Source organism: Nyctibius grandis, chromosome 9 (assembly GCF_013368605.1).
Source record: "Nyctibius grandis isolate bNycGra1 chromosome 9, bNycGra1.pri, whole genome shotgun sequence".
Taxonomy (NCBI): Eukaryota; Metazoa; Chordata; class Aves; order Nyctibiiformes; family Nyctibiidae; genus Nyctibius; species Nyctibius grandis.
Window position 1 is genome coordinate 11,446,323 of NC_090666.1, and position 21,145 is coordinate 11,467,467.

At 45.6% G+C, this 21,145-nt stretch overlaps 2 protein-coding genes across 3 annotated transcripts in view; both read right to left on the reverse strand.

The window, feature by feature from the left end:
* ITPRID2 (ITPR interacting domain containing 2) overlaps positions 1-6,348 on the reverse strand; it is a 31,156-nt gene extending 24,808 nt beyond the window's left edge. The window contains exons 1-4 of one of the 2 annotated variants that reach the window (XM_068407762.1): positions 6,274-6,347; positions 5,549-5,757; positions 3,923-4,617; positions 211-283 (exon numbers count right to left, since the gene is read on the reverse strand). In XM_068407762.1, coding sequence (XP_068263863.1) covers positions 211-283; positions 3,923-4,617; positions 5,549-5,757; positions 6,274-6,317 — 1,021 coding nt within the window. In that variant the 5' untranslated portion in view covers positions 6,318-6,347. Of the gene's footprint in view, positions 1-210; positions 284-3,922; positions 4,618-5,548; positions 5,758-6,273 lie in introns of both variants that reach the window. The other variant, XM_068407761.1, reaches the window with a different exon arrangement.
* A 1,207-nt stretch (positions 6,349-7,555) lies between these two features.
* LOC137667340 (protein ITPRID2-like) lies at positions 7,556-17,239 on the reverse strand. The gene is made up of 5 exons (XM_068408058.1): positions 17,023-17,239; positions 16,827-16,875; positions 11,306-11,355; positions 10,397-10,453; positions 7,556-7,698 (listed from the first exon to the last, which is right to left on the reverse strand). The coding sequence occupies exons 1-5, from the start codon at positions 17,237-17,239 to the stop codon at positions 7,556-7,558; spliced, it is 516 nt and encodes a 171-aa protein (XP_068264159.1).
* Positions 17,240-21,145: the final 3,906 nt, after the last annotated feature.

Below are 21,145 nucleotides of genomic sequence, written 5' to 3' on the forward strand. Positions count from 1 at the left end.
TGAGGGTTTTATAGGGCTGGTTGTCTTGGCCTGAAATCTGGCCGTCACATTGCAGTAATGTTCTGCGATTTAGGCTGAAAAAGAAACTCAGATCTTTTTTATTTCTAAAAGAGAAAATAAACTTCAGGAGTTTAAACATCTGAATCAGCATTTCAGACAGGGAAGGACACTCAGCAGACTGCTGTCTCCTGGGAGTTGAAGTCTACTCACCTTTCCTTGATTTGGTCACTGCCAGCTGGTGAGAAGCTGGAATGTGTGGTAGATCCCCCTCTGTACTCTGGATCTATCAAGAAGAGGAGATGAATATTTTGTCAGGCCAACTGTAATACGTTCCTGTGCTCAAGAATGCCCAAGCTATATACACAGTACATGCAGGGGTTTTTTTTTGTTGTTTTTTTTTTCCTCCAGTCCAACAGCGTATAATGATTGAGGGAACAAATCGTATCTCCTTGAACCAAAGTATTATTTCATAAGGTACTCAGCGATGCTCCTGTAGGACAACAGTGATCCTTAGGACAGCACCTCTCACTCACAGCGCAGGGCTCCCCTCCGGTTACATTCATCGTGCAAGAAGACCGGGAAATCACACCCTGTGACACTACTGAGAGTTCTCAGTTCCTCTTTGACGAAAGACTGAAATAATTGTGTGAAAACACCTTTACACTACTGTCTTTTCTCTTCAGCACTCTTGGCCCCTCATTTGGCATATAAAGAACAAGCAAATACATTTAGAAAAATACATCAAGAGGTGAGCACATACAGATTGTCATCTGCTGGCCCTACCAGCTATTTCACACAAGCCACCAATCCTCCAGAACAACTCAGACCCTGCCAAAACCTACTCAGACTTCACCATGCTACTACTCGTAGAAACACTTCTTATGTCTTCCAGTACAAAAAAGGAAGATAATGTATTCAGAGCCATGCAGATTTCAACTGGGAAACTTAAAACTACATGAAAACTAATCCTATTGCTTAATCACTATGTGAAAAACAGCCTTATTAAGAAAGTAGTTCTCAGACAACCGCTCAAACAATGAAAAGAACATGCCTAAAATCTCAACAGGGAGGCCTTTGTTTTGTTCAAAAGCTAGAACATGTTTTCTCTTTTGTGTGCTATAAAAAAAATCCTATTGGTTCACATGCACAAAACCCCCAATCCAACTTACCCCCAACTCTTCCCTTCTAACAAGCTGTCTGCCTAATTTCAAAATTACCAGGCAATGAAATTTTCATCTCCATTTCTGATCAACTTAAAAATGCAAAACCACAATACTGATGGGTTTAAGCCCAAATTAGCATTTGGCTAAAGAAGCACCTATATTTGCACTGATACCATGTGTACAGCAGCCACAAGAGTGCATTTTCTCAATTACAAGGGTTTTGAGAAGTACTTGGTCTGAACTTTTCACCATTAATAAGTGAACAGCATTACTCTTGCACAATAAATCAAGAGACTTCTATTCTTTTATGAGATGCAGGCTATACCAAAGGGGTAAATGCTTATTTTGTCCAAATGCTGGGGAGCATAGAAGGGGCTTACCATTGAAGTTTAAGAAAAGTACCTTTTTAAAAAATAAAAAAAATAATTAAAGAAAAAAAAAAAAGAAGCAGCAAGTAATCTTACAGGCCCTTTGGTCAGACTGGCCTCCCAGGAAAGGTGTCTTGATTCTGTTAAATCTCCCAGTTTCCGATGGCTAAATTTGCAGCCTCCCAACAGCCAAGCCTCTTCTCATCTAAATACCTTCCACCTCCCATGCTTGGCTGGGGGACAGCATCCTGGCCGCATCCGCAGCACAGCACAGCTTGACGAGCGCACAGAAGCACTCCCCTCTCCTTCCCCATCCCTTCAGCCAATATTGATGCTGGTAAACAACCTTCAGGACTGTAACTGGCCACCTCAGGAGCGGGTGTTCGGGGGAAATCCTGCCCTGACTCACTCCCGCACTAGCTATCTTCACAGCCACAGACTTCCGAAGGGCACTCAAACCTCCAAGGCATTCATAAGCATGGAAAGAGCTTCCTTGATATATCTGTCATCTTTCTTACGCGTATGAATGCGCTCCAAGCAAGGCTGAGAAAATGGGGGGAGGAGTTATTTTCACTGTTTCTAATATAGTTTATTGTTCATTATACCCTGCTTAGAGACACACAAAAAATAAAATCACGCTGCCAGGTATTGTTCTAAAGTTTCTTCAACAAAACCAAATCGCTCCCTCCCAGGGATGTGAAGGCAGTTGATATGTATATGTTATATTACGTAAACAAAAATTCACCACAATCCCATCCCACATCGCATGTCATCTTGCCAAAACAGCTGTGTTTATGCACTGGCATCATTGCAAAGTGTGTCAACCAAAACTTTGCAAACACATCGCGTTTGGCTTGTGCAGAATTCGGCAAGTCTTCTTCATGTCATAACCCTTTACAGTCCAACTTACTCTGAAGGAAAATTCCATTCCTTTTTTTTTTTTTTTTTAATTAGTTGTTTCAGCTTTGCCCAAGAGTACCAAAAAAAAATGGATTTCTCCTCTGGGATATGTGGAACCAGTCCAGCTATCGAGAACGTAGCAAAATGCACTGCCACTCAGACCCCTCTCAGTGTGCCAAGGCAAACATCTGTGCAGCTACACAATAAACTGGATCATGAAAATTATCTGGCTGAAAACTAAGCCAGGAAAAATAAAAAAATCAAAATACACTGGGTTTCTTTTCCCCTCTCAACTGGATCAGTCCTTTGTTCTGGTTCAGTAGATGGTCACACAACATGTGGGTGATGACACACAGGCACAAACAAGTGGCAGGAACTACAGGAGGCTGGATTACCTTTTTCTACTTAATGAGTGCCTTCAGCAACAACATTAGTTGATCTAGAAGAGCCTGTAATGACAATATGACACTGGACACAGTATCTACTAAATCATCACTTCATCAGTCACTGTAAAACTCTGGGGGTTTTCTATTCACTTGCTTTCTTCACTCATTTCACCAATGAAAACATGATCCTTCATTTTACTTATCTATTTCACATAGACAAAAAAGTTAACTGCTGAACTGTTAACAAGAGCCACTTCAAAACGTGTCTACAAAAACATCTACTAATTTAAGACAGATCTTACAATTCAAGGTGTGAGACTATGCAAAAAAATGCATTCTTGAATTTGCAGGCTCTGCATTTACTAGCCTAATAACCAAAGCACTTTTAGGAACCTGGGAATTAAAATCCCTTTGGGACAATTATCAATCAAAAAATCGATACATGCATTTATGAAGATATTAAAAGTCAGCTAGCACAGAATTTGTAACTGAGCCGTCGCCAAATGCATGTCAAACAGTGACTTTCAGTGTGCTAATTTCCAGAGAACAAACAAATCAACATACAGTAGATTGTCATCAAAACCGAAAGTTGCACAAGAAAAGCACCTCACCCTACATGATAGCCCCTTTCCCGTTCACACAACACTCTTGCTCCATCCACAATTTATCCTTAATCAATAACAACTGATAAACTGAATTTACTTTTAGGCAACAAAAATAATGACTTCCAGTTAGCAATTTAAGCAAATCAAAAATTTAAAACCAAAGGCTTTTATACATATAAAGCCTAACCTAGACCTGTTTCCGCAGGATAAGTTCCTAGCAGTTTTGCCTGTGACTGCAATTACCTGAGCTCGATGAAAAAAAGAATGAGGACTTTCCTGCTGACTCTCAGGAACAACAACAGCAGCAGCACCGAGATTTCATTAAGAGGATCAATTAGAGCAGCCTACCGAGAGCAAGTGACAACTGTCCTATCACTCGGAGAATTTAAAGTATTGCTGGAGAAAACATTGTCAACTACACAGGAGGAAACATTCCTCTGCTGGCAGCCTGCACGTTATGTAAACTGTATGCAAAAACAAAGTCATCTATCTCCACCTACCTCTTCCATCTCAAAAGAGTCCTTCTGCTGCAGCATTAGGTTCATTATGGACGGGTTTGCGAGGGGAGCGCAGGGGTCTCTACCTGGCGATGCCGTGGGCAGCCTTTGCGTCGAGGTGCTGCTGCTGGATGTGTTGGAACTGCTGCTGAAGCTTGGCAAGTCCAAAAGACCCGATTCTTCATACGGTGTATCCTGGGCACTTGCCAACCTGCTGCTTTGCACATCTGCTGGAGGCACAGTACCTTCTTGCTTATCCTCAGTCCCAGCAGGAAGATTTGCAGGTTTACATGTGTCCGCAGCATTTGTCTGACTACTGGCTATCTCCTCTTTTACAGTAGCCAAAAAAGAGGGAGAGTCTTTCTTTTTAGAGTATTTTGGTAATTTAGATTCATTTTTAACATCATTTTCCTCGCTCCCTGGTTCAGCTGGACTTTTCCCTTTTTCAACAGGTGAAGGAGTTGAGCAGCTGCTACCATCAGCTTGCTGTGTGCCGCACAGATTGAGCTTAGACAAGGTCTTCATTAACCGACTAGCTGTATTGCTGCGATTTAAAGGGGGAGGGCTGGATGCCTCTTTGCTGGAAGACACTGAATTCATACTACCAATTTTCTGCAAAGGAGTCCCAGAGACTTGAGAATACAAAGAAGAAAAAGCATTGGCCACAGTAGTAAGCACTTCAATCTGACGAAAACGACCTGCACATGAACAAAACATAAGGCAGAGTTTACGAGGACGTTTGCTGACATCACATCCCAGACCTGTCGATGCATCGCTACACGATGGTTTGAATTCTCAGAGACAGCTCTTTCTTCGTACCTGAAGAAGGAATTTTCATCATAACCCCTGCCCACCCCCACCCCCAAAATCTCCTCCTACTTATATCAAGGGTCACAAAGGTTGACTGAACCCTGCTTAGTCCTCTAACATGAGTGATACCACACAGTATGAGGAAATGGAAAAACCTTTGCAAGAGTGTTTGGTAAGCACGCAAGGAGAACAGCAAGGGAAGCTTTCACAAAGTAAAAAAGGGACACAGGTACATGAGTGCAAGTTAATTTACAAAGTGCTAGGAAGAAAAGGGTTACTCACACTGTTCTCTCCATCTACAACTACAAGAGGACATTTCAGCTATGCCCTCATTTCAGCAACGCTCATTAGTGACTTAACAAAGCTCCTGTCCAAGTCAATAGAAATACTGGCCCAGATTTCAACAACTACAGAAGTAGGTCGCTGCAGACAGATTTCAAAAATCCCACCCGGACACTGAAGAACACAAGAAAAAGACGAATATTGCTATTTGTTTCAGTGCTTTAAGTTACAAGAGAAGACAAGCTTAGGAGCAAGAAGCAGGAAAAATACAAACCAGAAGGCGATATATCTGACGGAACGCCTTTCATTTCCTTCCCCCACTATAAATCCTTTCCACTCACCCCAAGGTGTACAACACTGATGGTCACCTCTTGCCCTATTTAAGACCAAGCCAGAGTTTTATTGTGGATTCTAGATGGAATTTGGCCTTTATACTGTAAAGGGTTTTTGCCAGAACACTAGATATACACCTTCTTTTGGGGTTGTTTACACAGTTCAAAAACTTAAAAATAAACTTTTCTTCAAAAACATACTTACTTGTTAAAGCAAAATTTGGATTTTCCACTTCCATGCGCTGTATTTGGGCATTCAAAAACACTTTGATATCTATCCCTCTGGCAAATGATGATGAATTGAAAAATCTTGCTGGAATTTTTGAAGCAATATCTGGTTCATCTCTTCCAAATCCGAGGTTATAGAGCACTTCTTCAGGATCTTCCTCATAAAGCTCCAGTAATTCAGAAACACTAGACAAATGAAAAGATGTTTACTATCTACTTCTCTCTTCTTAAGACCCAGTCCCGTCTGTCCAACTGCTAATTCAGCCCAGTAGCCAGCTTGGTGTATTGAACCTTTTGACTCCTATAGCTCAGTCTACTTAGGAAATAATTGTGGAGATCTTGGCATCTGAAGTTTTGGTTCGCATCACCAGAGACATCGGCCCAGACACATCTCAGATCAATCTGTAATTTATAAAGTCAGACCTTATTCTGCAGAGCTCAGATTTTAAGATGTCATTAAAAATTTCAGATGTTCCTAACGTTTGGGCCCATTTGTTAGTATTTACTGCAAACCACAACTAAAACCAAATAGCAGTTTTTCAAGCAACCAATGAAATTCCCTTCTCGGCTACTAAATGCAACAATGCACATAATCAAGCCAAGTCCATTTAACTGAGGAACAGAAGTAGTAGTTTGCCAGCAAAACGCAGCCAAATTCCACTGAACTGTGCCATGACCCTTCAAAGCATAGTACTCTTTTACCTTGAAACAGTCGCACTGCTTTTTTCCAGACCTGTGGAGTTCATACTTCTCCCCTTCTGGTGGAACTGCAGCCTCCTCTCCTTCGCCAGCACACCATTGCTGTCAACACAAACGGAGAAGACCCCTGTGATAAATCCCTTTCGTTCAGGGACTTGATTCTCTGTCTCGGAGGAGAGCTAAGCCTCTGGCGCTGCTGAATTTCTCTTTTCCCCCTTCAGTGTTATCTGGTTTAATATTAGCCATGTCATTATTGAAATACAATAACAAAAGCGAACCCTGGGACGCCTCAGTAAAAATGTACATAGACGGTAAGAGTTTGAAGGCAAATGCAAGCTGAATAAACAAATCCCTGATCTCCCCTTGCTGCCCCACCCTCCCTGATCCCACCCTCCTCCGCAAGGAAGCCCGGCCTTGGGTGAGCTGCCCTGTCCTGCCTTTCCATGCCCTTCCCTGTGCGGCTGCCTCCTCCAGCAGGACCACCTCTCCATGGCAGGGCCACCTCCCCATACCTTGGGCACCTGGCTCCCCCTCACCCTTGGCTGCCACTCACGCAAGGCTGTGAGCCACCCGGGCAGCAGCCGGGGAAGCTGAAGAGGCTCCAGGCTGGAGGAAATGGAGCAAGATGAGCTCCAACCAAGACTGCTGTCCAGTTTCTTTCCCAATCCCAAACTATTTCCTCCCTGCATCTGGAGAAGCCGCCTCAGCATTAGGTGGTACCTCAGTCTCAAACGTACTGTTACTGACAGTCTCTCTAGGGGACAAACCTTCCGAAGGTGATTTTACTGTACAAATCCTAACACACACAACACAGAACAACCACTGAGAAACCAAAGAAGACAAAGGATTCACCTAAGAGCGCATTTATGGAGCCCAGCTCAGGAGGAGTAGTGAGGATGCTGCCCACACAGGCTGTGCACGTATTTGCTGCAGCTCAACAGGGGTTTTAGTCACAGCACATTTTATTTAGAAGCTCTCCCTATCAAGCAGGCTCTCTCAAAGTCTTTTTTTCCCCACACTCAAAGGATATCTGCTCTGAAGGTAAAACTAATTTTTCACTTGAAATTTCTGAATGGCAAGGGATCAGTGAGACAAAGAAGGTAAATCATACTAAGTTACTTAGAAGATCCAGCATTTTTCTGTTTTCCTTCCGCTAACCCCCCTGCTACCCTTCTGCTGGAAGAATAAAAATCTGCTTTTTTTTCCCGCATTTCATAATGACCATTTCTGTGCTATCTGGATCTTCTCTTTCCCTGTCACGTAAGCTGACATGACCAGAAGAGCTTTAGCTCTGAGGTAGCCTCCACGACTTCCACTGCCCCCTCTCCCTCCTGTCCTCCAGTATAAATATTTCTCTGAAGTAAACAACAACAACAAAAAAAAAGATGTTTACCATGTTTCCATTGGTATCACTCCGTAGATGATTAGCTGTAGAGAAACAAGAAGAAGTTACACACAGGCCTTTCAGAATTACACTTCCACAACCAGAATGAAGAAGCAGGCAGCGAGCACATTTACCAATATTCCAACGTAAGCCAAGTTTTTCTCTTCCCATATAAATGTGATCGTCAAGTGTTCCTATTATATGGCTGATATAAAGATGAACCTGGTTTATTCAAGTTCTGTTTAAAATAAAAACTCACATGGACAAATGTTTACATACTGTCATTAATCGTATCAACTTGAAATTTTATGTGTGGTACGCTAGTAATTGTTATATAAGCCATTTATTGCTTTGCAACTGAAGATGCGATTACCAGCTGCAGGGCTGTTCCCAGGCGGGCAGGGGACGAAGAGAAGCGGGCACGCGAGGATTGCTCCGGTAGAGAAAGTACAGAACGTAAGGAAGGCAGCTGGCCCCACAGCCAGGTACTGAGACTATATTCATTAGTCATTACAGCAGCACGGTCAGCTCTCGAAATGGGGCAAGGGCTGCTGATGGGACCAGTGGCCACAGTCAGAGTCAAGAGGGCTCTGGAGGGAGGCTGGCTGACAGGCACCAAGCACCTGGTCACCAGCCTCCAACAAGGAAGTCGGCACTTTCTGCACCCGGATCAGCCCAGCTCCACACGGGAACATCCCGGGCAGCATTATTCTTTCAGAAAATCAACACCCTGTCAAGCCAAAGAGTTGAGCGCCAGCCTTCAGTTATGGGTTCCCCAAAGAAGAAACTCAACATTAACAAACTTGCCTCAGGAGACAGAGGCAGAGCATACATATGCCATAGCAGCCCTCAGAATCAGCTACGAAAAGAGCAAAGTGATGCCAGACACGCTGCCAGGAAAACCCTGCACCTCGGCTTGCTGTGCCAGTGGGGTACAGTCAGCAACAGAGAGCAAACATGGAAACCGCACTGCCTTTCTCTTCTTTTCAGAGGCATCACAAAGAAACTTAAATGTATACAAAACGCAGATGCCATATTTCTTTTTTTTTTTTTTTAATATTCTTGCCTATAACATGAAGGTAAGCTCATCCATATGGATTAGCTGGTGACTAGTGCGAACAGCTAAACCATGGGTTTTAACAGCTCACTAAGGGTCTGGGGTTACAGCACCCTGCCCGATGTCCTCTGTACCATTCACACAGGGCTCTGGCTTGTATCTGGATTCAGGCAGCCACGGATGCACAAGGGCAGGCCATTCATACCAGCCTCAAAGGGGCTGTCTGTCCGGCAGGGCACGCAGCGCTGCTCCAAGCAGCTCTGTTGTCCCCTTGTTCTCAGATGGGGAACAAAGCCCTGCAGAAACACCCGCGTCCTTACCCAGGAAAATCAACCAGCGATTCTAGTATTGGGACCTTTGTCATCTGAAAAGGAGGGAAATGACCTTCTGCCTAAATCATGCTAAAGGCTCATAAAAAACAGAAATCCTTGGGAATGATACAGGGAAAAAATTGAAAAGAAAAAAGTGACATGATGTTTTAAAATGTACTGACTCTTGTATTATTGGCCATATGCTCAGAGCTTGGATTATCATTACACAGAAACTTTTCCTATGTAATCTTTGTACTGCAGGCATTTTAACAAGCGGAAAAGACTGTCAGAAAGAAATTTAATCCTATTTAATCTATTGCAGTAAGGGGCTCATTTACTGCTTCTCCATCATTATCAGATCAAGGTCATTATCAGATCAACTGTTTTCCTTAAAAGTCTTGAATCTTTAAAAATTAAAGATACTTCCTTCCTCCAGGCCCTGTCCCACTACTGTGACACCATTGGCAAGACTGCTGTGGAAAAAAAGGGCTTTATATCATACATGTTCTGATACTTTGCAAAAGCTGTAGTTCAAACATATTAAAAGCTAAAGGGGGGAGTGGTTTTTGCCTTTTTGTTCATACTGAAAACAGATATTGTCTTACATTCCCTATCCTGCAGACAACCCCAGGACCTGGTTTGTCACACTGGTTTTTGCTATTTTATTTCAGGATGCTGCTGTTAGAACAGGATCCACAGTTGTTTGTTTTGTTTGTTAGTTATGGACACCCCTAACCCAGGATCAACAGAGAGGCTAAAAGTCTTTTTTAACAAAGTCCATCATGAACAGCCACATCTCCTTCCCCTTAAAAAAGGGAAGAGAAAGAAAAGGCAAGCAGCTAGTGACAGCACAGTGTATATCGTGGCTGATCCAAAATACTTACTCAGCTTTGGTGCTTTTCATTTTTAAAAGCATTTAGCCCTTAATGGGTTTGCCTCTTGGCTGACAGAATTTTATCTCTCCTTTCAAAAGCCTGCACACGCCACCCCCGAGGGATTCAGTGGAAGTGGGGCATGCATGGCTGCCAAGAGTAACCCATGGACAAGAAGAGCAAGTAGGAGAAACCACTTTCTCACAGCCTCAGTGAGCGCTCCAGGCTGTGCTGCCACTGTGGGCATTAAAATGAGAAGGCAGAATCCAGGGCTGCCTCTGACCTTTGGGTTAGACCAGAATGTTTAACACCAGCGATAGTCTAATAACCTCAAAAAGCAAATCTTCCTGCATTTTTCTATATGCTTCATGCTGGTTTTCTAGCTAGCTTTATCAACTGCCTATGACCAGAAGGGAAATGCTGTCTTTCAAAATAAAAATCAGATGACTGAACATAATTTTTTTTTTCTAGAAAAAGAGAGTCATAATCCTGCCACACCCACCTTCGGCTCCCAGGGATAAGTCATCTTCAAAACTTCCTCCATTTCTCACCAGCATGCCTGAAAATGTACAGTTAGCAGTTCAACAGCTAGAATGCTGCAGTGTTTTCTTTCCAACAGCTTAACTAAAGATATTAGCAAGACACTTCAGTTGATACAACAGGATATAACCAGACTATATTTATAATCCCTGCATTACTCATACACTAAAAACACACTAAGAAGTGAGAAGTTACATTTGAGAACACAGAAAAATTATTTTGAAAGAGAATGACTACAACACTGCTTTAGTTCTGTGCTCAGAAATATCCCTGAGTCAACCTGCAAGCAAATTAATCGCCAGTGGGAACCTGGAGGTACCACCCAATACATCCATGACTTCTGCTGCTACATTATCTATCCTTCAGATATCTTACCAGGGGGATCCAGAGTCTGAGTCCAGCTTAGGCATTCCCCTCTCTCTCCCTGTACCAGATTAAAGAGTTGAAGCGAAGACTCCAGGCACAGCAAGTAATTCCTCTGCACCCTGTCACTACCTGCACATTCTCGCTGTACTTTGAACTTTAATATTCGGACCTGCTCAGATAGTAAAATTTTCAGGTGTGGCAACCAGAGTTATTAGAGGCAGAGACTGCCTAATGCTTGCCAGCTCGGAGAGAAAATTACAACCTCCCTGTTCTGCACATTTTGGGTTTTTTTTTAGGGCTTACTAAATGCTCCAGAAAGACTTATTCAGGATCTTTTCCCCCTTCTCCAGTTTCTCTGGCACAACTGCTTCACAGTGAGAATAACTCAGCAACACCAACTAGGCTGTGGTTTGTGCTGCTGCTAAAGAGCTGAGGTCTCAGGTAAACATCCACGGAAGCACAGTTCCCAGGAAAAGAGATTTCAGTAGGTAAAGCCTTTCCTTACCCTTCAACAGAGGATTGCTTTGCTCATCCAGGGAGGCTCCCAGAGGCGTTCTGAAACCACAGAAGAGATTAATACTACTTTAAAAACTTGCTGCTTCATGTCCTTCCTTACAGTGTGTAACAAGCTTGTGATAGCAGCAGTTGTCCCTCCCTCCGCCCCCAGAAAGCACAAACATCTCAGGACTGGCAATAACTTCCTAAACAATCCCCAGCCCTCTGAACAAATATGCCTTGTAGGGAAAAACAACAAAACAGGTTAATAATAACTGCAACGCTCAAGACACCAGTCAGTGGCAAAGCTTCAGGGTCAACAGCCCTCTCTCAAAGAAAATCATGGGCTTCTCAGCAAAACACCCAGAAAAAATGATCATGGGTTTTGAATGGACTAATTCTATCTCATTTATATGACAAAAACTGTTGCCTTTTTTCTACACATTTACAACTTCTTGGAGAGAGGGGTGAAAAGCTGTATTGGGTGATCAGGAACAAGATAAAAATCTTGACAGCTATTTTAGCTGTCACTTGCCAGTTCTGATACTTTATAGACTCTTCACGTTGGCTCTTATTTGAATGATCTCTCCTATTGCTGCTCTCTGAAGGGCAGGGGATTTGCTGAACCTCATGGTGCCCAAAAGGAGCAGCAGCAACTGTACAAATGGCAGGTCCAGTCCCTCTCTGGGTTCACGCTACTGTTGTTTACACTACCTGGACGCTTCCACATCTTGTCTCTGAGTTATGTTTAACGAAAGGCCTGACACTATTAAGTAGCAGAGCATTAACTCTCAAAGCCCAAAACAAATTCAGAAATGTAATACTTACAAAGAAGGGGAAAGCAGATGATTTATGTGCCTATATTATGTATGTTTCATTTGGGTTTTTAATTAGACAAACAGATAAACCTGCCCAAAGACCTGAAAGTAAACAGCGCTCTGATACATCAGTTGTTTTGGTGCCATGGCCAAATTAAGCAAGGAAAGTTTGCATCTGCTTTCTAACAGGCCTTACACTTCACAACCTTATTTCCCGCCCCCCCGCCTCTTCTCAAGAGTTCTCTCTTTCCACGTGTGGCCTGCTGATAGGGAGCAAGTTCACTTCAATGTGGCTTTTGCAAAGCAAAGCCAAGCCCCGCCGCAGTGAGACATGAAGGCAAACAGCCAGAGCATCCAGGTGCACCAGCGTGTTTCGGTGACAAGCCAGACTCTGCTGAGGCTCAGATCTCGCGGGTTTCTGCGTGTCTGTCCTGTCAGGGTTTGAGAAAACTTAGGACCTATTGTCTAAACCTGTCACGCTACAACAAGCCTTACGTTCTGAGGTAATAACCATGCTGGCTGTTTACTCTCTGGCTTTGATGGGTGCGCTCCCATCCTTCCCCCTCTCCTTCCACTGTAGCTACTCCACGTCTCTACCTTCTCGATGCAGAAACTTGCTGGCAGTGACTTTGACAGCCAAGGTCAGTGCTGCACGCACCAGCTGGCAGAAAACGGTAAAAGCAACCACCGAAGCTGGCACTTGCTTTCAGAAATTAAGTCAGTCACCACTACAGCATGTTAGCAGCTACCAGAAAAGCAGCCCTGTCAAAGCATCCCTGTCAACCACCCGTCTGCTGCCCTGCTGCACACAGGCACGGCTGCCTTATACTCCCTGCCTTTAAAAAACTTGCATTTAAGAACTAGACACAAGTTTAAACAAGGGACAAGTATCCACACAAAAATCTTCTTGGACAACAGCACGGACAGCTCTGCCTCTCAGTGCCAGGCTGTTTTTCACCAGCGAGGCCCACGGGCCAGCTTGGCCGGCGCTGTCCCCGAGCAGCTCCATGCACTCGGGAAGGTCAGGGCTGGGGGACCCTTCCCCTTGCTGGGCCTTTGGGATGAGGTCTCCCGCCAGCGGTGCATCACGGCAGGGCCCCAGCACGTCCCGGCAGCCTTCACGTGGTGGCCAGGGAGCAGCGGGGAAGCCAACAGCAACCGAAGGGCAGCCAGAGCAAAGAGCAAGTCAGCGGGCCTGTGCCTGCATCAAGGGATCCCATGGTTTTCCATTTGCATCTACTCATTCATTATCGTATTTTAACATATACAGCAATAACTTATCTCAGTATCGGTCTACCAGAGACCTGAATGAACTCTCGCTGCCCACTTTGCCATGGGACATGGGTACGGAGCAGGTACAAGGACCACATGCAGCCTCAAGGCTTCCTCTCGTTCCAGAGGCCGGTTTGCTCAGCTGCCAGTTGTGGTAGGATGGTCTTCAGGAGCAGGACGAGGTTTTGCAGTGTGCTGTAGAAGTGTTTAAACCTCAGCTTTTAAAGCCTTAATTGGACAGGAGCCATGTTTATTTTAAACTTGAAGCAAAAAATCTCTTCTTTCTGAGGCATTTCAAGAACTCACTTCCTGCATATCTACAGGAGATGGCTCCTGAATACCTCCCGCATCCCCTGTATTACTGGCAGGGTTTAAATATACTCAATCAAAACAATACACATCACCACAGAGTTGACAAAAATTTCTTCTTTTCTATCAGTATCATACAAACACTTGTGTTTCCTGTCTTAGCTTTACAAGACTTAATACTAAAAACCTCTGTAAGCTTTCTTATTACTTCAAAAAGCCTTTTCAAAGTCCCAGGGAGAGAGCAAAGGATGCCCTTCTCAAAGGCATGCGATTCCCAAAACATGAACGAACCAGAAACTTTGTGTAATATCTGACATTTCTTAAGCCTCCATAATTCTTATCACAGTGTGATACATACTTGCTTTTTTTTTTTCGGTTTTGCTGTTCGTTGTTTTTTTTTTTAAAAAAAAAACAAAACATGTGTCTACCAAGTTAAATAGCATGGGATATTAGGAACTCTCCTCTTTCCTCCAAAGCAGATGTGAAACAGAGATGCCAAGTAATAAGAGCCCCAAACCGCCAACATGAATATCAAGGGACAGCTAGTAATTCTTTTTAGCCATATTATAACACTGTCAAAGCTTTTAGAAACAAACAAAGGAATAAATCTTATAAGCAGATCTATTTATGCAATGTGTTGATATTAAGTTTTTTTGTGCTGCTGCCAACTCAAACCAGAAAATGAGATTTAAAAGTGCCAATTTTCTTCTGATGTACGTTTCACAAAAGCTCACAGAAACTCAGAAAAAATCAGAAGGACTGCTTTTAGAAAATATGTAACAGAGAAAATATTTTATTTTAGTAACTGAAGGTTCACTTGTAGTAGTGGTTATATTTTTGCAACAGAACTAACTTGTACGAATTAGGTTGTGCGACAGACCAGAAACAGAAGCTCAGTCTGTGAGTGTTGCCCACACTTTGTAGCGATCAAAGCTCCACAGCAAGAACAGTGTTATTAAACAAATAAGAATTTTCAAGGACGACAATTGTAAATTTCACAACAATTGTTGTTTTTAAGTATTCTTTCTTAATCAACACACTATAGTATCTGTAGAGCTATTCTGTCATCTGTTACGCTGTCCTCTTTTCCTATATACATTGTTATCAAGAAACAATCAGGTCAGGGTTTCTATACATACAGTCACTTTATAACAGTGCAAGTTGAATAGTCATTTTACTGCACATGCTAGCTACCGCTCACATGTATATTAGATACAAAAAAATGAAACCATTCTGCAGTTTTAAAACACGAGAGCCTGTGCTCTACTGCAGGCATCTGGGATCGCACCTTCCAGATATGAACTGTATATGCACGCACTCTGCACGTTACAAAGTCAGAGGCTAACTCTGCAAATTTTATCTTTCTGAGGAGAACACAAGATTCTTCTGAAAAGATTTACCACAGTAAATAGCTATACTCTAAAAGACTTCTGTGGAAGGGCCACAATGGGTTTCACAAACATGCGTTAACTAAATTTGCATCTCTGTATTAGCAAAAGGGTAAACTTGTGCTTTATTTCCTTATGTGTAAAATATGGAAATACAGTGTAAAACAAGATTCCCATATTTTAGGAATCAACTGTCAGAGATGCAAACACATTCCATAAAAGCGTTTGGTGCCAGTTTTAACAACAGATAGTTACCAGAGCACGTTGTCAGTTTGCAATTCTGTGCTATTCCTTGAATTCTGTATGGAAACAGTAAGGATCACAGAGCTAGGGAAGGTTCCAGATAGAAAGCCTGCAGATACAGAGAGAAGTGGCACTGCAGCATTTGGAAGAATTTCTCCCTCAGGGGCGTCTTCCCCCTCCACTCCTCCATTTTTTGCCCTCCCTGCCCAAAAAAATACTTCTAATAAGGCACTGAATTCATAACACTTATTTTTAAGGATATACTTCACTAGACCAACAGGACACCAGACTGCAGGTAAAGCCAAAAAAATCTTCTCCCATTCTGGCATTCTAGAAGAATGGCCTGTCAGGTCTGAACACCATATTTTAGGGATACAGTACGATTTCAAGCCTCTAGCTGCCAAGACCCCCTCCAAGGCACAGCCTGCAGATATCCGAAGAAAACTATACCGAAGATGCTGTAGCTATAAAGCAACCCGCACTTCAGTTACAGGCGTAAGCTCAGCTCAGCCACTTACTGGATCAAAAGACTGCAAAGGCACAGCTAACCTCAGCGGTAAATTTTCATCTTAATGTAGCTGCTCTCAAAAAGGAGAAGGAAAACAGAAATATGAAGGAGGGGAGGTCTTGAAATGTCATTGTTAACTACTGGAAAGCTAATTGTTAGCTTCTCCCCAACAACTCTGGCTCCAAGGGCTGCTAGGATTGAATGGAGAAAAAGATGGGACAAAAGCAGCTGCTGCTGGATGTAGCATTTACACTTCTATGTGATCGAGAATGAAGAAAAAGTAATGCCATCAGCCCGTTCCAAACATCAAGGAGTATTTTGTAGTAGTAACAGAAACATAGAATATATATGTCACAGGTTAAAGATGTCACTCCATATGGCAGACATGGAGAGAGACTTGGATAAATCAAGTTAGTCTACTTGCCACCCCTCTCTAAGACCCCTAAGCAGAGAGGCCGTTGCCATGTAAGCTCTGTTTCTTCAAATCTGCAGCAAAAACCAGGCCAGACAACAGGAGGCTTTAAACTGGAGCCCCTTGGTGAGAGACGGAGCATTTTCCAAAATAACCCTGCCTTCACTACCCTAAACTGAGTTCTTCCCCAGTGGCTGACAGTCTTCAGCCTCACTGCATGTGACACCAAGGAGAGAAAAGGTGCCAAAAGACAGCTCTTCTCCAGCCGTAAGTACGTACACTACTGCTCCCCTCGTAACCCCAACTGAACCTATAACCCGTAAGAGACCGAAGGGTACTTATGCTCCAGGGCGGCTCGTGGCAGTGCCGACGACAAACACGGCTCAGAGCGCAGAGATGCCCACGCTAACCCACGGGAGGGGACGCCGCCGAGATTTCCTCCCCTCCGCGGCGCGGAAACTGCCCGGTCCGCCGCCCCGCGTGGGCACCGGGGGGGCCGCGGGCTCCGGCCCCGCACCCGCAGCGACCCGCCGGCGGCAGCCGGAGCGGGGCGGCAGGGCAGGCTCGGCGGGAGCACCCACCTGCAGTCCTTCAGCCATATCGCGATCTTCTCGTTGGGAACGCTGTGGCCTTAAGGGCAGAGCGGGAGAGAAAAGCCGACAGTCAGCAACAGCCCGGCCGTCAGGGGCGGCCCCCCCTCTGCCGGCCCGCGGGGGTCCTGGCGGTCCCAGGGGCCCGCGGGCTGCGGCCCCGGCCCTGCCACCCCTCGGCACTGACCTGCTTCTGCGGCCAGTGGCAGCTCTCCGCCGGCGCGATCCTCCTCCTCCTCTTCCTCCTCTTCTTCCTCCTCCTCCTCCTCCCCGCGGGTCAGCGCCGCCGCCGCTGCCGAGAAGTCCTCCGCTTCCGACGCCTGCCAGGAGTCCCGGCTCTTGGCCCAGGCCTTCCTCTTCTGGGTCGCCCCTTGCCACTCCTCCGCCGCCGGGGGCTCCTCCATCGGGACGGCGGGGGCTTCACGCCGGGAGGCGAGTGCTGGAGAGAGCCAGCCTGCGGGGGGAAGGGAAGGGAAGCGGAGCCGTGCCGTGCCGTCCGTCCGGGGGCCGCCACCGCGGACGGGCCGCCGGGGGGCGCGGGGCCTTCGCCCGCGCAGCCCCCGCGGGAGCGCCGCCGCCCCACACGCTCACACACGCACCCACCCGCCATCACACCCCGACCCGCCCCCAGACCCACTCACCGCCGCCCCCCGGCTTCCCTCGGACGGCTGCTCGCGGCCCCGCAGGTGCCGACCCTGGCCCCGTCGCCGGCAGCCCGCGGGGCCCGCCCGGCTCCCGCCACCGCTCGGGACGCAGCGGGAGGGCAGGGGGCTGGGCTGGGGTCGGCCCGGCCCGGCGCCGCTGCCCGCGGGTACTCACATATCGCGCCGCGGGGAGGCGGCTGCGGAAGCTGCACCCGCCCGGGCTGCGGACGGCGGCGGCGGCGGCGGCTGTGACTTCCTCATACCGCTGCGGGGAGAAAACTCGGCGGCCACGTGACGGCAACGGGGCCGGCGGCAGCTCGCCTCCTGCCGGGCCGCCCGCACCGCCGGGGCTGGCCCGCGGCCGAGCCGCCCCGGGACCGGCATGCGGGGGTCGGGGTTGCGGCTGGCCGGTGCTGGAGCAGCGCGGCCCGGGAAGGGGCGGGAGGGCTGCGGTCCCCAGGGGGGGCACCCTGTGCCACCCGCGCTGGGGTAAAGGCTGGGCCTGGCACGGCTCGATGGCGCACCTCGGCCTGCGCCCAGCCGCGGGCGCGCAAAGGGTGTTTCCAAACCAGAAGAGTAGTTGTGACCCCATTTCCTCGGGGAACGGGAGTGCTGGGAAGAGGGAAGGCACAAGAAGACAAGTAGCTTGGCTGGACACACACAACTTTCTGTCTCGTTTCCAGGGGTGTGAAATCAGATAAACCTCTGCTCAGGCACAGGCAGACGTCTGCAGGGACACCAGCAGTACCAGACAAGGCCAGTTAACATCTTAGATGCACTTGAAGCTTTTATCATCTGCTTCAGGGTGTACTCAAGCAACTAGAATCAGCTGAAAACCCAGCAAAAGATGAGTCCCTGTGCCTGGGAAGGAGGTGACACACAAAAGGCCACTTTGACTCTCAGAGACGGAGAGCTGCTTCTCACCCACTGTCTCCTGCTTGCTCATTGAGATGCTGGCCAAGGTCTCTGCAGCGAGAGCCCTGGCCAGGCACCCTGCCTTGGCTGCACCTGACCTGACAGTGGCCAAGTCAGCCTCTGCGGGTGTAACAGGCCAGTCTGTGCTTGCCCGGGGAGCAGGACCCCACCGCTTCCCCACGTGGGGTCCAACTGTCCCCTCCCTGCCGCTGCTGAATGAACCCTGCACGCCCAGCGAGCTCGATGGCAGCTGTGGCCCCTGGGAAAAGTAAGTTTTTAAAAAGGTCTTTTACAGCATCATCTTCTGGAAAAGATGCTGAATTACTGAGCACAAACGGCAAAAAGGACCAGCGTCCCCTGGAGGTTTAGCTGGCGTTGACAGGGAGGCACATGAGATACCTTTTGTTCAAAGGCAAACATGCCTATGAAAGAACCAGGTTAATAGTGCTCAATAAATATCCTTTCATTTTCTAGTTTTATAGTTAAAACCTTCCAAGGAGTTTGTGACCTTTTTCCCCTACAAAAAAAAAAATTGACTTAATGAGAACAAAACATTTCTTCTTTTTCCTAACCCCTCCAACCTATCTGCTACTTTGCATATATATAGCCTTCCTAAGATTAATTTCACTTTATCACATGAGCCATTTTCCTAAACACACTCTAATTTTCTGAATTCATTGTACTGAAATTAAAACAGAGGAACAGTAGCACAAAGAAAGTGTATTTGTATTTAATTTGTCCCTGGAAGTGTTCATTGCCATACATGCTTCGGGATTGTATGTTGAAATGCCAGTATTTTTTAAAAAAGACCAAACAACACTTGAATCTTTCTTGCTGATCCTCAAAACGATCAACACTTTCTCAGCATGGCGTGTTTCACACACTACATGTTCTTGCATAAGCTAACACAGAGCGTGTCCTGAGCCACGGGTGTCCCGAGGGGTGAGTCAGAGGGTCAGCATGTGTCCCACACCCTCCGCCACCGAGTCCTGGGGCCTGGCCTTCAGCTGAAGTTCCTCACAGGTGTGTTTATAGTACTGCAATCTTAAAATCTGTTTTTTCTGGGTTTGTTGGCAAGAGCCTAGCACGACATTACTTTGACATAATGGCCAATATTTCTATTTTGTGCATATGCATAAATAGATGTGTCTATTAAAAATGACTGTGAGGTTAAGCTGTCTGGGTGAGAGCTGTTGGAGAGGCCTGGGGGGCAGGAGGGAGGACTGGGAGAAATTTAACCCCTGCCATTGTTTTGCTGCCTTGGAGGGATCACAATAGCTCCTGGGAAGTAACAGTTTCATTGGCACAGCTAAGGGTGAACAGTTGCAAGCTAAAAGCAGCTACTGTCTGCCTGTGCCAATACGTCCTTAAGGAGTTCTTAATCCACAAATTACTGACATTATTGTCTATAATTGCTTGTCTGTTGTGACAACACTTATTCAGAGAATGTTTGAAATGTAAACAGCAGCCAGTAGCTTTTTGCAATGAAGTCCTGCTGTGTACAGCACTGGACTCTCACTTGCACCTTCATACCATCCCAGCAAGCTCCCTTTGACTCTATATGAATAAAGATTGCACACTCAGTTCCTATATTAAGTAGAACTTTTTTCTAAGGAAAATATCTAGCTTGTTATTTCTTTTAATACTTGTAACCAAAAAGTGGTTTCATTCTGTAATAAAAGCTTCTCTTCCTTCAGAATATAATCTGTTAGTCATACTTAAAAGAAATAAATCCTATCAAGTCATCTTGTCACTTAAATCAGACCAGCTTCTTTTTTCCCAAATTATTTTTGAAACTATTCTAATAAAAAATGCATAGGCAGTAATCAGATAAGGGAGAAACTGTGATTTACGCTACGTTATAAATTCCTAAGGGAAGATTTATAACCACAGCACCATTAACACTACTACCAGGCATCGCAGTAAAACACACACACGCATTTTAAGAATAATAATGAAAGTACTCTCACATTTGTCATCTGGGTGTTGGCCTTGAATATATAAATGTGCATATAAATAAAGACACACACAGATACAAATTAGCTCAGGGAATGCCACTAAGTCACTGTCTTTTGTTCTCAAAAGAGCAAAAACCTTTAAAGGTCCTTTGAAGAGGACTTATTTCAGTTTTTGCCTGCAGAGGATTCTTTCAGATACAGGATTGTCTAAAAAAATACATTCCTACATAATTCAAAAAGACATAAATGAGGTGCTTCCACCAATTGCCTTAGGGACTTGTTCCCATGTCTGAGTGCACTGTGAGTAGCACTTTCCTGCTGCACTAGGGCTAGCCTTCCCCATGCTTTTGGGCAGATCATTTCCCTGCTAGATCTGTTCATCTAGAGAGCCTTCACTGTTCAGGAAGAATTATACAATTTATCTGTATCCCTCCTCCAAAGAGTATGGAGGGATAGGGATAAACCTCTGGGAACCAAAGAAATATCTCTACCCTGGTGAGACCTCACCTGGAGTATTGCGTTCAGTTCTGGGCTCCCCAGTCCAAGAGGGACAGAGATCTACTGGAGAGAGTCCAATGGAGGGCTACGAGGATGATTAAAGGACTGGAACACCTACCTTATGAGGAAAGGTTGAGAGACCTGGGGCTTTTTAGTCAGGAGAAGAGAAGACTGAGAGGGGATCTGATTAATGTGTATAAATATATGAGGGCTGGGTGTCAAGAGGAAAGGCACAACCTCTTTTCACTTGTGCTCTGCGATAGGACAAGGGGCAATGGATGCAAGCTAGAGCACA

Bases quoted from the DNA above. Each gene is read 5' to 3' on its own strand.
- LOC137667340 (XM_068408058.1), bottom strand. From the start codon at position 17,239: ATGGAGGAGCCCCCGGCGGCGGAGGAGTGGCAAGGGGCGACCCAGAAG. The intron at 16,876-17,022 runs GTCAGTGCCGAG...TCTGCCCTTAAG, and splicing joins GCCACTGGCCGCAGAAGCAG to GCCACAGCGTTCCCAACGAG. The intron at 7,699-10,396 runs GTGGGTGTGGCA...GTTTCTCTACAG, and splicing joins CTTATCCCTGGGAGCCGAAG to CTAATCATCTACGGAGTGAT.